At 43.3% G+C, this 16,103-nt stretch overlaps 1 protein-coding gene across 1 annotated transcript in view; it reads right to left on the bottom strand.

Moving 5' to 3' along the window:
- LOC124012026 (F-box only protein 41-like) overlaps positions 1-16,103 on the bottom strand; it is a 91,057-nt gene that overhangs the window by 50,340 nt on the left and 24,614 nt on the right. The window contains exons 2-3 of the mRNA XM_046325372.1: positions 13,265-14,179; positions 12,599-12,828 (exon numbers count right to left, since the gene is read on the bottom strand). Of these exons, the coding sequence (XP_046181328.1) occupies positions 12,599-12,828; positions 13,265-13,861 (827 nt within the window). The 5' untranslated portion in view covers positions 13,862-14,179. The remainder of the gene's footprint in view (positions 1-12,598; positions 12,829-13,264; positions 14,180-16,103) is intronic.

Raw genomic sequence — 16,103 nt, 5'->3', positions numbered from 1 at the left:
ATATACAGTGCCTTCGGAAAGTATTCAGACCCCTTGACCTTTTCCATTTTGTTACATTACGGCCTTATTATCAAATGGATTTAAATAATAAAACAATCTGAAATCTACACAAAATACCATAATGACAAAGAAAACAGTTTGTATTTAAAATAAAAACAGAAAAAAAATGATTTACTAAAGTTCTCAGATCCTTTGCGGTGACACTCGAAATTGAATTGACCTCCAGTGCATCCGGTTTCCATTGATCATCCTTGATATGTTTCTACAACTTGGAGTCCACATGTGGTAAATTCAATTGAATGGACATGATTTGGAAAGACAGGTTTATGTCTATATAAAAAGGTCCCATAGTTGTCAGTGCATGTCACAGCGAAAAGCAAGCCATGAGGCCAAAATAATTGTCCGTAGAGCTCAGAGACATGATTGTGTCGAAGGCACAGATCTGGGGAAGAGTACCAAAACATTTCTGCAGCATTGAACCACGAAGAGTCTTCCTAAAATTTCAGTCTCTCGATGTGCAAATCTGATAGAGACATACCCCAAGCGACTTACAGCTGTAATCGCAGCAAAAGGTGGCGCTACAAAGTATTAACTTAAAGGGGCTGAATAATTTTGCACGCCCAATTTTTCAGTTTTTGACTTGTTAAAAAAGTTTGAAATATCCAATAAATGTCGTTCCACTTCATGATTGTGTCCCACTTGTTGTTGATTCTTCACAAAAAAATACAGTTTTATATCTTTATGTTTGAAGCCTGAAATGTGGCAAAAGGTCGCAAAGTTCAAGGGGGCCGAATACTTTCGCAAGGCACTGTATTTGTGCCATTTATAGGGTGAATGAGCGAAACAAAATATTTAAGTGCCCTTGAACGGGGTATGGTGGTAGGTGCCAGGGCACACCGGTTTAAGTGTGTCGAACTGAAAATCTACTGGGTTTTTCACACTCAACAGTTTCCTGTGGGCATCAAGAATGGTCCACCACCCAAAGGACACCCAGCCAATTTGACACAACTGTGGGACGCATTGGAGTCAACATGGGCCGACATCGCTATGGCACGCTTGACACCTTGAAGAGTCCATGCCCCGACAAATTGAGGCTGTTCTGAGGGCAAAGGGGGGTGCAACTCAATATTCCTAATGTTCTACACACTCAGTGTATCTATTGAACTACTATGTGTTTAGCATTGCAGGGACCAAGATGAAAAATGAAATGTATCGGAAAGGATCGAGTAGGAGTATGTCACATGCTAATGTAAAGGACGTCACAATGCTTCTTAGCGAGTACCACTTCCTCCCAATTCGGCTCACACCGAGGCTCAAACCCAGGACCTCTGCCCTGCTAGCGCACGTGACCTCCCTCCTGAAGCGTCTTACCATTAGGCGCTACACGAAAAGCTAGCTGTTCAGTAGCGCAATGGGCGACACAAGGCTGAGGAGGACGTGTCGCACACCCCCATATGCTACTAACAGGACGATTTCAGACAGGGTACAAATGCCTAATTAGTAATCATAGGATGTAAATGAATGTTTTGGTAATCAATGAGGTGAGCAGAGGACCAGGAAGGCCGGGACTAATGAGAATTAGACTTTGCTCATAAATCCGCTGCTAAATCACCTCCGGTTAAGTGGATGGGTGTCCAGCAGGTGCCAAGCCAGGCACCCTAAACTGTTACCACCTATGCTTATTACAATGCGGCTCACTGAATGCTAATCATTCCCTTTGCTGACCTACAGAAGGCAATTAGCCTGAATTGTAGCATTAGCATATTAGCCAACGATGCTAGCATGGACAGCAGCGCATTCTATTGGGAAATGCTAATCATCATGCTAACACACAATGGAGTGAAAGGCAAAAGGATATTCCAGGGAGCATATTTCAACAGTGCTTTCTAAAGGAGATCACGGTATGCTCTGACGTTGTGACATGAAAAGAGTGTCATGCTGACTGAAGAATAATGATCCCGAGGAAGAAGGGAGGGCCAAGAAGGACAAAGGCATGAAAGCAGATAGAAATGTAATAGTCGGCAAACGATAATGATCTAAACCACTGCTGTTCATGGATATAAAGATAGGGGAAATATACATGAACAGGATCTAGTATCTATCCATCTAGGGCTAATGACCATGATAAGAGGGGCTAATGAATAGTCACACTAGCTTACAGCCAGCCACCGTCACTTGAGATGAGACAGACAGAGGGGCCATGTCCCAAATTACACACTATTCCTTATTTAGTGCACCATTTTTTTTAAATAAGACCCTTGGGGGTCTGCATAGGGATTAGGGTGCCATTTGGGACGCAGACCCTGACTCGCTCTGTACACCCAAGGGTCCAATAAGCCACAACAGCCACGATGAATAAGACACGGTCGGCATTCCAAATGGCATCCTATTCCCTATATATTGCACTACTTTTGACCAGACCCCTAAGAACCCTGGTCAAATATAGTGCCCTCAATAGGGTGCCACTTAGGACACAGACATGATCTTCTAAAGTGGTCCTGTTCATATGCTAATTATCACCACTGGTCAGTCAGTCTTTCATAGTTGTCATGATCACCGGTTATTAATTCAATATTATACAGCATTAATATTCATGGAGTGAAATAATTCATTAAAAGCCATGCATGACAGACAGATAGAAAATACCTTTTATAAATAGTTGCTTTGTGTCGCTCAGCCAAGTGACAAGCGCTTATTACGGATTCTACTTAGTCACCTGGATGGGACTAAGTAGATGTGTTTGTTTTACGTACACACACGCATATGCATGGAACAAATGCTTACACACACACACACACACACACACACCACACACACACACACACACACACACACACTTGTACACATGATCTATAAAATAATACTGAACCGTGAGAGAGAACATGTGGTACAGAGGGAAGGAGGGAGACAAAGAAAGAGAGAAGCAGCAGCCTGTCGAGGGTGAGGTGAGAAGAGAGCACTAGAATAAAGGAGAGGCAGCGAAAGAGACAGTGAGCGACAGATGTAGGAGGAGACGAGCTAGAGAATAGAGGGTGCACGAGACCCAGGTAGCAACGAAGGACAGAAAAAAAAAAAGAAAAAAAAATGAGTATGCCTTGATCATGATGAAGCTCATCGACCTGTTTTCAAAGCCTTCTCTCCCTGAGGTTCTTGATTTCCAAGAAACCCTAATCCAGGTCCCGGTGCTCTACAATTGGATTGAGTGCATATTTTTTTTTCATTTTTATGTAGCCTACCAATCCCAAAGGACAAAGCACATCGTGCCCACAAATGGTTAAAAGCAACGGTTAGATGTCCTATCACCTCTGAGTAGAAATGTCGGCCATCATTTTCTATACATTTCCCGTCGATACAACATATAGAATCGTCACCGTATGTCGACACCCCGCAGGTTATCGCTAACACCTGCTGCCTTCAGACGTGAGTCTATGCGGTGCGTTTTGTCATATAGAATGTCATCCTACGGTCAATAGTAGGACCGGGACAATACCAGTATCGTGATACTCGTTAGTACGTGGCAAGGAAACTTCTTTAGGAAAACAGTTCCTAACAAACATTGTCATTCCGAGTCAGATTTATCCATTTATTATCCAATCTATAGCAACACATAATTTATATACATATACATGTATATATCATTTTTTTAAGGACTAGAGAGAGTTCTGTCTGCTTGGTGTTTTCATTTTTGCCATGGGAATCTTTTTTCCTATATTGGTATCATCACAGCCCTAGTCAATAGAATGCTTTGACAATTCTGTCAAATGAGTCAATAACAAAAATCAAGACTCTCCTTTCTACAGATTCGTTATATTCTCGAATGCTAAATAATGGCTAAGGGATAGCGGGACTTCCTTCTCTGCTTCTGTTTGAAGCCTTGGTCTAATGGTTATTTTATGGTCTTATCGGATCATGCTAATAAGGCTGAAGAAGAGGGGATATCAATGTATTCATCTGGTTTGAGTTTCCTCTTCTGATTCTGAAACATGGGGGGAGAAGGGGAAGACCTGATCTTAATCACCTGGTGATGGCAGTATTCACATATGCCATCTTGCAAGCTCACATCAACACCTAGAACCAAGACTTGAGCTAAAGTCATTCCGACACGGTCAACCTAATTGGAGAGGTGTGTCGTAAGTCTCTCCATTGCGCCTGTCCTCTTGCTCGCGCTCTCTACAATTGGTTTCTATGCCCCACTCACTCACCTCTCCCCGAAGCCAAGGACCTGCAAATCAAACCCTCCATCATCTAAACTCGGGCCGGGGGTTCATTATCAATCCCCTAACTTCCTGGCTTTCACCATATCTATGCTCAGGGCTGTAACATGCATTTCTCATAAAGTGACTTCATTTTGTGTCAGTGCCTTCGGGTTGAGGTTTAAATTATTCACCTTTAAAAAAGGAGTCTGTTAAAAGGGGCAATCTAGGATTGGAACATCCAATTTTTGGACTAGGCGCTTAAGGTGAAACAACGCCACTGATCGTACCAGTGCATGTGTTACGGAAGAGAGAAGCATCCAGCATTGTGGTATAGCAAAATGGAAGTACATTCTTTGCTGTTCTATCATGCGTGCAATGCGGTACTATAAGATGTAAAGTATTCATTCTACAGTCACATAGCATAGATTCTATTTACACACCACTTTAAAATGTCAACCTTTTTTCCATATCATTAATTAAGAAAAGCTTTTCATCTCCCGTCAGTTGAGTGTGAGTCTCTCTCATTGGTGTGTGTGTCTCTCATTGGTGTGTGTGTGTGTGTGTATGCACGTGCATGTGTGTGAACCCACTGCTCTAAGACACTGGCTCCTCCCTACCCGGACAGTAACGCTTTGCATTCTGGGAATGCTGCCTCGCTTGGCGCAGAACGAACCTGTTTCCACAGTAGCGTCACATCGGAGAGACATTGTAAGCCGCCCTCCTCCCTCCCACCCTCCCTCTTAAGGGAATGAGCATGGAATACGTTAGATGAAATATGGTACTGAAATTGCGCCGCACTGAGAGTGGCCTTTTGATGTTCTCACTAGGGGCTCGGTCATTCACTCAGCCCACCCTGGCTAGGTGTGGGGCATAAATCACAGGGACAGTAGCGCTGACCATGTATGTATGCATACAAAATGTTCTCTGGTTTTACTATTTATAGTTACGTGTTTGGGTAAAATGAAAATGTTAGTTTTATTCTATAAACTGACAACATTTCTCCCACATTCCAAATAAAAATGGTCATTTAGAGAAAATGACAACTGGTCAAAATAACAAAAAAGATCAGATCTCTAATAATGCAAAGAAAATAAATTCATATCCACCAAATTTCACAGTGGGTGCGAGACCTGGAGGCCTACAAGCCACAGTGTCTCGCAAACACAGTGAAATTTGGTGGAGGATCGGTGATGATCTGGGGGTGCTACAGAAAGACTGGAGTCGGGCAGATATGTCTTTGTGAAGGACGCATGAATCAAGCCACGTACAAGGTCGTCCTGGAAGAAAACTTACTTCCTTCTGCTCTGACGATGTTCCCCAACTCTGAGGATTGTTTTTTTCCCCCAGCAGGACAATGCTCCATGCCACACGGTCAGGTCAATCAAGGTGTGAATGGAGGACCACTAGATCAAGACCCTGTCATGGCCAGACCAATCTCCAGACTTGAACCCCAATTCAAAACCTCGAATTTGATCTAGAGGAGGATGGATGGTCAAAGCCGAGCTGCTTGAAGTTTTCCGCCAGGATGGCATGAAAGTCACCCAACATCAATGTGAAAGACTGGTGGAGAGAGCATGCCAAGACGCATGAAAGCTGAGATTGATAAATCAGGGTTATTCCACCCAAATATTGTTTTCTGAAGTCTTCCTAAGATAAAACATAAGTATTGTGTTGTTTAAAAATTAATATGTACTTATTTTCTTTGCAATATTCAAGGTCTAACAACACTGCACCTTTTTGTTATTTTGACCAGTCATCATTTCCTGCAAATAAATGCTCTAAATGACAATATTTTTATTTGGAATTTGGGAGAAATAGTGCCAGTAGTTTATAGAATGGGTAAATTAACATTTTGTTTTAAACATACCTATAAATAGTACAACCAGAGAAACTGATCATTTTTCCAGTGTTTTTATTATTATTTTTATTTTCCAGATCAGTCATTTTATTTATTTAACTAGTCAAGTCAGTTAAGAACAAATTCTTATTTACAATGACGGCCTAGGAACAGTGGATTAACTGCCTTGTTCAGGGGCAGAACAGATTTTTACCTTGTCAGCTTGGGGATTCGATCTAGCAACCGTTCGGTTACTGGCCCAAAGCTCTAATCACTAGGCTACCCATCGCCCCACATGGTCAGTGCTATTTAAGATGAAGATAGTTGGGGGTTTTTTCATGAGAGCGGCCTTATTTCTATTACAGCATAATGGATGGCTGTCATTCACATTCCATTCACCCAGTTCAATGTAACAGCAATAGGTTTAGCCTACTTGAATTGATCATCAATTTTTCTATCTACAACAACAACAACAACAACAATGCAAATGACTTGGGCAATCTGCTGTCTTTTACCTGATAAGATCAAAGTGGGTTAGAAAAAGAACATCCCTCTTCCTGATTTCCTGGCACAATGTGTTTGGTTAACGAGTTGCCAATCCAGTAAACCTGAATAAGTCATCTAATATAAACTCAGCAGAAGAAAAAAAACGTCCTCTCACTGTCAACTGCGTTTAATTTCAGCAAACTTAACATTTGTAAATATTTGGTGTGATGTTCGGCCGTACCGATATAGGTGTGATGTTCGGCCGTACCGATCCTGTGCAGGTGTTGTTACACGCGGTCTTTTAAGGGAATCGTTCAAACATTGGCACATTCTAAGATTCGATGATCGTATCATTAATGTGTTTTCGGACCTTCCCTTGGTCATATTCTCGCGGGGCAGAAACCTCAGAGATCAACTGGTCAACTCTGATTTACCACCCCAAGATATCCCTGCACAATGTGTATTTGCACCCCTACTGGATGGAATCTACAAGCTGTGCTCAAAGCAATAGCACTTATAAATGTAGATCCTTCAAACACCCACAAACAGGGAAATCGACCCCAATCGAAAGTGTTATTACGTGCTCCACTAAGGCAGTTATTTATCTTATAACTTGTCCTTGTGGTAAGAATTGTGTGGGTAAAACAAAGTGCGAAGTAAGTCCCAGAGCATCGTTGCACCATTAGGTGCAAAAACTCGACATACCCAGTTGCGGCCCACTTTTTGGAAGAAAACCACTCGATTTCGTCTATGTTATATTGGCATCGAACATGTCACCCTCGAGGGGGTGACCTCGACAATTTGTTGTTAATATCAAGAGGCTGCCTGGATCTTTAACTTAAAGACCCTTCGGCTCCCTTCGGTCTCAACATAGACTTTGATCTGAAGCCATTCTTGTGATTTTGCTATTGTAAATGTTTGTAGGCTTATGTAGTCAAATTGTATCTATGATCGTACCCTATCCATTTATATTTTTTGTATGCTATTTTAATTTGAGAATTAACCTATGATATCAGGTCACACCTGGCCATGATTACAGACACGTGTCTAAATAGGTGTGCCTTTCTTTCGCCTCTAGGTTCCACGTGGTCTGCCACTGCGAGGACGATCAGCTGTCCATCCTGTCTCCCACTAGCGCCGTCTTAGGCGTCTCACAGTACGGACATTGCAATTTATTGCCCTGGCCTCATCTGCAGTCCTCATACCTCCTTGCAGCATGCCTAAGGCACGTTCACGCAGATGAGCAGAGAACCTGGGCATCTTTCTTTTGGTGTTTTTCAGAGTCAGTAGAAAGGCCTCTTTAGTGTCCTCAGTTTTCATAGCTATGACCTTAATTGCCTACCGTCTGTAAGCTGTTAGTGTCTTAACGACCGTTCCACAGGTGCACATTAATTGTTTATGGTTAATTGAACAAGCATGGGAAACAGCGTTTAAACCCTTTACAATGAAGACCTGTGAAGTTATTTGGATTTTTAACAATTATCTTTGAAAGACAGGGTCCTGAAAAAGGAACGTTTCCTTTTTATATACATATATAAATAAAATAGCAAGGAGCATCTTGAGAAGAGACAAATTATGCCTAGGTTTTCAATTCCGATCTGAGAGTCTATTAGCGAGCACACACACGTGATGAAACATTGAAATTACTGGGAAGGCTCAGCTTAACTACATATCACATTACATTTGTATCCTGAGGCAACACTTTAGTTGCGTAACCCTGAAATGATTTATGTTATCGCAAATTAGTCTAAAAGACCCTATTTAGGACTGTAGTGGCTGACTGAAGGAAAGAGGTTGACTTTCTCCGCTTGCCTATTCTATAAATGGTTGAGTTCTGATTGAATACAACAACGATTGCAATCGTGGTTGCTAGAAAATTATACCTTCCCTTGACAAGGACATCTAATAACAATAATAATGCTTATATTAGGCCCATATAGTTATCATTTTATGTAGAAAACGAGTTAAACCAAATTTTCAAGACACTAGACGGTTCAAAAATATCATAAAATTATCATTTAATACGACAACTTGTATATCTCCCATCATGCTGAGAAGACGCAGCGGCCATCTTTTAGCCATCGTCAACCACACCGCTGAGTCATCTTTTGCGGCTTACCCTGAACATTCAGTCTGTGATGCACTTTTTCCATCTCTGCAGCTAGCCTACATTTCAGTGTCAGAAAGACCTTACTGTTGAGTTGCCAGCTTTTCTTCCACGCAAGGAGAGCCAATGGGTCGCATCCCAAATGGCACCCTAGTCCCGATGTAGTACACTACTTTCCAACATGGACCATAGGGCCCTTGTCAAAAGTAGTTCAGTGCATAGGGAATAGGGTGCCATTAGGTACACATCCAATGTCTTTGGCATAACGGAGAAAGTCAAAACAACTCAGACAAATGGTAGTTGGGTCTATGACCTTCATAGAGGGTGCCTTAGCGACAGGATATTCATCACTCTTACAATGACAACAGTCATTTGGCAGACAAACTTTACCCAAAGCAAGTTAAAGCATCCATCAAAATAAGGAGGCTGAAACAACAAGAGCTATAAAAAGAGAATGTATATCAACCAAGATAAACCAAGCTAAAAAAATATATATTAAAAACTTTTGTAAAACTTTTCAAAATGGAGTGATATTACCACTGTGCTGGGATAGTCCCATCTCATAATACCTGAGATGTTGGCCTTGGGCCTCCGCTCTCATATACAGACACTGGCAGGCTGTGTGTGTCTGTGTGTGTGTTTGGTTTTACTATCCTTGTGGGGGCCAGAAGTCCTCACGTGTGTGTGTGTGTGTGTGTGTGTGTGTGTGTGTGTGTGTGTGTGTGTGTGTGTGTGTGTGTGTGTGTGTGTGTGTGTGTGTGTGTGTGTGTGTGTGTGTGTGTGTGTGTGTGTGTGTGTGTGTGTGTGTGTGTGTGTGTGTGTGTGTGTGTGTGTATATATATGTGTGTGTGTTTACTTTTCTTGTGGGGACCAGAAGTCCTCACGTGTGTGTGTGTTTGGGACCAGAAGTCCTCACGTGTGTGTGTGTTTGGGACCAGAAGTCCTCACGTGTGTGTGTGTTTGGGACCAGAAGTCCTCACATGTGTGTGTGTTTGGGACCAGAAGTCCTCACATGTGTGTGTGTTTGGGACCAGAAGTCCTCACGTGTGTGTGTTTGGGACCAGAAGTCCTCACAAGGATAGTAAAATAAGGAAAATTGCAAGTGGAGACATTTCACCAGTACCCACAAGGAAAAAGGCTATTTTAGGTTTAGGGAAAATAGGACATTGAATGGGAATCAATTGTTTGTTCCCCACATTGAAACTGTGCGTGCGCTGTGTGCATTGTTATGTCCGGTGCGATGGCAGTAATGTGGCCATGATGACCTCCCAGGCCTTGCTCTGGAGAGTATCTATCCGTCTGTCTGTCTGCAGACAGCCGACCTATTGTCTAGCCCTGATTAGCAGACTGACTGCTGAGTTAGAGAGAGGGAGGAGGTATAGGCAGACAGAAAGAGGAAGGGGTTGCTTTAACATCCTACACTGTGCAATGATGCTCTCTGTGCCTCTTCTATTAACGTTCCAATGCATCATTAATGCTCGCTGAGCTGAACTTACAATGCCAATCATTTTCATTTCAAATCAGGGAGTCACCATTGAGACTGGTGTCTCTTACAACGAAGCCCTGCATATACAATTTCATAAAACACATCAACAATCAAATACAATATAAAACAAATAAAAATAAAAGCTGAACATATATTGAACAGACAAAACTAAATGTACACAAAACAGTCAACAAAAACATTCTTCATGATAAGAATCCTCTGTTCACTGCCCAAACTGCCCAAGGGACACTAAAGTACCGACTCAAAATGTATTTTGGAGACCATTCCAAACATGTGGAGGAAGAAAACGAAAATGGCTGACTCACCCTAACTGTAGAGACCAAAGGAGTCTCCAGAGTTATCAAACCTGTTCACAGGGTCGGTTAACTTGTCATTTCAAATCTTGACAGTGAAGTTAGGTAAGTCGGAAGCTTGCGGAGCAGGGCTTCGCAAAAAAAGAAAAAAAAAAAGAAGAAAAAAAAAAAGAGCGCAATGACGTGATCTACTTGACTTCAAAAGAGGTCCGGACAACCTTTTGGTAAAGAACACAGTGATGAGTAATAAAACTATTTCCTGTGATAAAGCAAAGGGCGCTATGAGAAACAGGGGGGGGGGGGTTTAAAGTAGAGGCAGCTGCACTTTGATAAACAGTTTCAGCCTAATCTAGAACAGGTAGAAAGGATGACTGCACAATCTGCTTCCTGCTGACTAGACACACAATATATATTTCTGTAAAAACAATAGCCCGCTTTCAATCTTGGTTTAACAAGCTAATTTGTATGTTTTATAAACTGTAAATCATTACAGAACCATCCGATGACTGAAGACGTAATCCATCGAAGTGAGACGATCTTACTCGCATGAAACAAACCCTAAACTGACCCACCACAATAAAGTGTGTCAGCTATGCTCACGTTCCCCGTTCACCCTGAACGAATTAAGTGTAACGACTATGCCTTGTTGAAGCTACCCCAAACACAGTAGGCCAGGTGGTTTGAGCCTTTGTGATACTGGTCCAAATTGTCTCCTAATGGCCAGATGTTGCTGTCCAAGCCGCACTTCAGCCTGACTGGCCAATGAGCATGCTGAAGCACTGAGTGACATGGAGACCGCGGCCAATAGGCATGCTCCAGGCACAGAGAGTTATGGAGACGGCAGCAAGGCCACATCTGGAGGAACCGGACGTCCACAGAGAATCGCACCATCGAGAGAGAGAATCGCACCATCGAGAGAGAGAGAGGGAGAGAGTGTGAGAATCGCACCATCGAGAGAGAGAGAGAGAGAGAGAGAGAGAGAGAGAGAGAAAATCGCACCATCGAGAGAGAATCGCACCATCGAGAGAGAGAGAGAATCGCACCATCGGGAGAGAAAGGAGCGTAAGAGAGCGTCATACCATCCATGTCAGGGTCACTGTTCTGTTTACCCTCGGAGTTCAGCCAGTGCGTCAGTAACACTGACACAGCTCTGGACAACTGTGTGAACAGGGAGAGAGACCAAAGCACCCAGCAGCCGTCATCAGCTGTGAGTTATCCACAAGGGTCCAGGCAAACACACATTCACACACACAGAGTTACGGACACAAACATCACAAAGTCAAACAATGTGATGCCTCCTGACTGTTTGGCAGGGAAAACCAGGGTCCAAACGTTCTCGGTCCGTGGCACTAACAGCTTCTGTATATTGACTCACTTATCCACAAGGGTCCAAGATAAACAAACTCACACAGGGATATCACAGCCACTAAGAATATACTGTTAAGCTAAACCTGTAGAGAATATTGTCTGACTCACTTGCAACAGTAAAGAGCTACAGTAGTAAATATAGTAGTAAATACATCAAAGGTTTACAGTAGGCGCTATTATCAGACTCACTGCTGTTTGTGGGCGAGCTCATACTGTAGGGGTGTGTCGAGTAGTCGGACAAAACAAGTATTTTATTTACAGATTAGGCCATTTTCCTACGATTCTAATCCGAGAATTTCTCTTTCAAAAATATTTATCGGTTGGCAGCGTGCAACTTTCAATCAAGTGCAAGGTGCTAGATGGCCCTATGAACTCAACTGGCTAGTTAGCCTGTCTGTAAAGGGAAGGGCGGGCTGTACGTTTACCCTCCTTCGCCGATTGGATAGAGCGAAGCTGTATTTCTCAGTCCACTTGCTTCACTCGCATGTTTCGGTCTGATCATTTAGATCACTGCTGCATCCTGTTTTCCTACTACAAAACATCTTAACTCAAATGGTGAGGACGTTGGTTAGTTTGCAAGCTATCAATAGGCATAATATCTAACAAGCAGGCCGAGGGCAGGGAGAAAAAAAGATGAACCGCCGATGCACATTCGAACTGAGTAACAGCAAACTTTTCTGCCTTACCCACTTGTATAAATACATGCATGGCCAGATTGGCAGAACCCCTATCCTACTGGTAGTAACAGTACAGCTCCACTAAGCCTATAGACTAAAGGTCAAAACGCCATATTGTGTGACTCACTGTTGTTTGTGTGTAAGCTCCTCCTCCTTGCTGACCAGGTCCTGCTTGAGGTTGGCCAGCATCTCTACCGAAACGTCCACCTGGCGGGAGAGCTCCGACGCCTTGTCCTCCAGGTCCTGTTTCTCCTGGCCCAGCCGCTCGCTCTCATGCTTGGCCCGCTCCAGCTCGCCGCTCTTCCTCTCCAGCTCCGCCTGCAGCCGGCCCACGCGTACAGCTATCTTCTGCTCCACCTGCAATGGAGGAGGGATTTTGGTTCCAGTCCAGTCGTGGTGATGGGAAGTACTGTTTCATTTGAGTGTCTTGGAACATATGTAAAAAAAAATATATATATATATATATATATATATAAAAATAAAGATTTTTTTTATTTATTCTGGAAAAAAGGGGAGAAAATACAAAAATATATGTTTTACTTTTCTCTTCCAAAGAGGGGTAGTGTTGGGAAGAAATTAAATTAAATCAGGTGTTCCCCAAACCTCTTCTTGGAGTATTCTCAGCAGTTCCACATTAGTATTCCAGAACTAGCCTGATTGAATTAATGAGCTTCGTGGGCTTGGTGATTAGGTGTGGTAGTACTGGTATGCATTGAATAAATGGAATGGCTCGGGGCACTAAAGGAGTGGTTTGGGAAACACTGAAATAAATAAATAAGATGATTACCATTACCTCCTCTGAGAGTTTCTCCAGCCTCTCGTCCAGCTCCAGACGCTCAAAGGCTCTCGCCTTCAGCCTGGCCAAGCCCTCCTCATAGGCTGCCTCCACCGCGCTCGCAGCCACATTCGCCGCCACTGCCACGGCCGTGCTTTGGTTGCCGTGGGAACCGCGGGGGTCCCCGGCTGCGCTCATGGCTTTCTTCACAAAGATCTCCCCCAGGGGGAACTCTACATTGGGGATGTAGCGAGCCGCGGCGTTGGAATTTGTGGATAAACCGCCGAGGTCGTCCGGGCAGGGAAGCTCGCGGCACGGGAAGCGGCGCTCCTTGAAGTCCCTGAAGGCAGAAGGCCGGAGTTGAAGACCGTCGAAGGGGTCGTTAATGTTGTTGCTGCGGTTAATGCCGGGGACAGAAGGAGCGAGGAGAAGGTCTCCGTCGGCCACCAGGGGGAGTAGGGCTGCTGCGTCGCACACGCTGTTGGACTTGGAGAGCACGTAGAGCGTCTCGTAGGTATGGTTGTACTCCAGATGAGCGCGGAGGGAGGACAGCGACCGGAAGCGCTTGTGCTCCCCGCAACGAGGACAGCGGTAGGGCAGGTCCAGAGAAGCCATTCCGCGAGAGGCCGGGGGGGCCCTCACGCGGCACAGCACTCAGCGGCGCCGATACGCCGCGGGCTTACTACTCACCGAGTACTGGGCGGATCCTCTCATGGTACAAAAATGGGGGCGGTGAGATGAGGGTGGCGGTGGGAGTTAGATGAGGGCGAGAAGGAAGAGGGATGTCTGAGGGAGGCGAGAAGACGACCAAAGGCCATTCACGCCATCACACATACTGGAAGTCTGACACACACACACAGATTCAGAATCTTCTTAGGTTGTCGTTTTGTTCCTCTTGTCACCGTTACTTCTGCCTCACCATTACCTTTGGCCCTGAAAGAAATAGCGAAAGAGAGTTGACATTATTTTCAGTACTTATATAGACAACACTTTTTTTTGCCTTGGAATGTAATGGTGCACAATGCTATTGCAAAAACTAAAAAACAAGTGAGCGAGCATCTACTGCATCTAGCATGAGCTACTTTAAAAAAATGTAACATAGCCGAGCTATTCTTTTTTTCTAGCTTCAAATAGGCCCATTCTTCTCCTCTGCAACTCTTCCCCAGCTCCTTAGTGCACGACTACTGCCTGTCTCTCTTACAGTACGTGTTCTTTCTTTATACCTTGTAAAATAATGGTTAGTAAAAAATATAAAAAATAATCTGATTTTTCCCCCAAATTATATATATTTTTTCCCCAAATTATGTTTTTTCCCTTGTTTTACATTTTACATTTTTACTCAACATTACAATTGTTCATAGCGAAACAACGAAAGTGGATGTTGAGTCGATTGCTTCAATCACTAGATGGTAATTCCTCAGTGCAGAAACAATCTTCAGATAATGTTTTTATCTGCAGATGATGTATCGAGCTCAAAAAAGGAATGGTAAAAGTATGCAAATCAGAGAGTCAAATTAACATCTTTCACATATGGGACTTGACGTTCACCAAAAAGAGCCGTATAAAAAAGAGCAGTTTGTTCGAAAAACAACCCATCCCTATTGGCTACACACGGAGTGATATACAAACGCCCGTAACACACAGACAAAAAGTAGGCAATATTGCTGGGAATTAAGTGGCAGATATTGTGTAAAGTATGCCTTTTTAAGCCAATAGTGTCTAACCAGGTTATGGGATTAATGTCAATGTTGCGTTGACTAGATAGTAGGTGGGAGCTTGCAGTGTCTGATACTTGTGCGATTTGATTCAAGACAGTTTGCAGTAAGAACACGTGAAAATTGCACGTACTTTCAGAATTGTTTGGCGAGCTACTGGTAGCTTGCGATCGACCTGTTGGAGACCCCTGATCTACTGAATCATTGTATTAAGTCATTTGAGTTTGATATAGTTAAGATCTAACTAAAGCAATGGCCACCAACTCGAGTCAAGATCACCGAGTCAAATTGCAAGCTGAAATCTACCGCACATCATTTTTTGTTTTACATGACAAAAACGTAAGCCCGCGCAACATTAACCAATTAAAGACAGCTTTGTGCAGTAGGCTACCGCCCAGTACATTATCACTGCATGTTGGCTATGCTTGAATTGCCTTGCCAATGCTGTTCTTCTCAGACCATTTTTTTTTTAATTGTAGGTATGTGACACGGGTAATAGATAGTGTTGTATTACATGTGAGGCACATCTGAGTGAGCTTAATAATATATATATTATGTTGACTGATTGCATGCATCTGATGGTCAGTCTGAGGGGAGGGAGGTGAGCAGTGATGAGGCTGCCTCTCACTCTCTCTCCCTCCGCTGAGAAAAGGGGACAGTCTTCCAGCTGATGGCGAAATGCAAGTCGCACTGCATTATTTCTGCCTCATGCACCAATTCATGTTGTTACTCCTATGACCAGAAAAAGTGAAATACTCCTCGATATATAAAAAGACAAGCCTTTAATAATAATAATAATAATAAATAATAATAAGAATGCGAGTTTATCAGAACCCTGCTCATTCATTGCAGCTGGTTGTAGCGTGAGTGGAATTGGGGAGAACGTGCATTTCATGGTTTATAAAAGTTGACAGTGCTGAATAACAACTTAAACATGAACTTACTCAAACAGCAGCTCCTTGCTGTATTCGTTGAGTCGCTCGTGTCATGGTTTTAAACGGGTTTTTAAACTCGCAGGCGTTCGAGGCTTCTTTTACAGTCAAAACTGTGCAGATTGGAAGATCTGAGCTATCCGATTGGCCAGCTGTAGACCTATAGGTGCACTTGATTTGCTCTCTGGGCCTGCCGGTTAAGCGGAGACA

The sequence above is a fragment of the Oncorhynchus gorbuscha genome, linkage group LG24 (assembly GCF_021184085.1).
Source record: "Oncorhynchus gorbuscha isolate QuinsamMale2020 ecotype Even-year linkage group LG24, OgorEven_v1.0, whole genome shotgun sequence".
Lineage (NCBI taxonomy): Eukaryota > Metazoa > Chordata > Actinopteri > Salmoniformes > Salmonidae > Oncorhynchus > Oncorhynchus gorbuscha.
The sequence above is the reverse complement of the archived record's forward strand: the minus strand, read 5'-3'. Positions and strand labels throughout refer to the sequence as shown.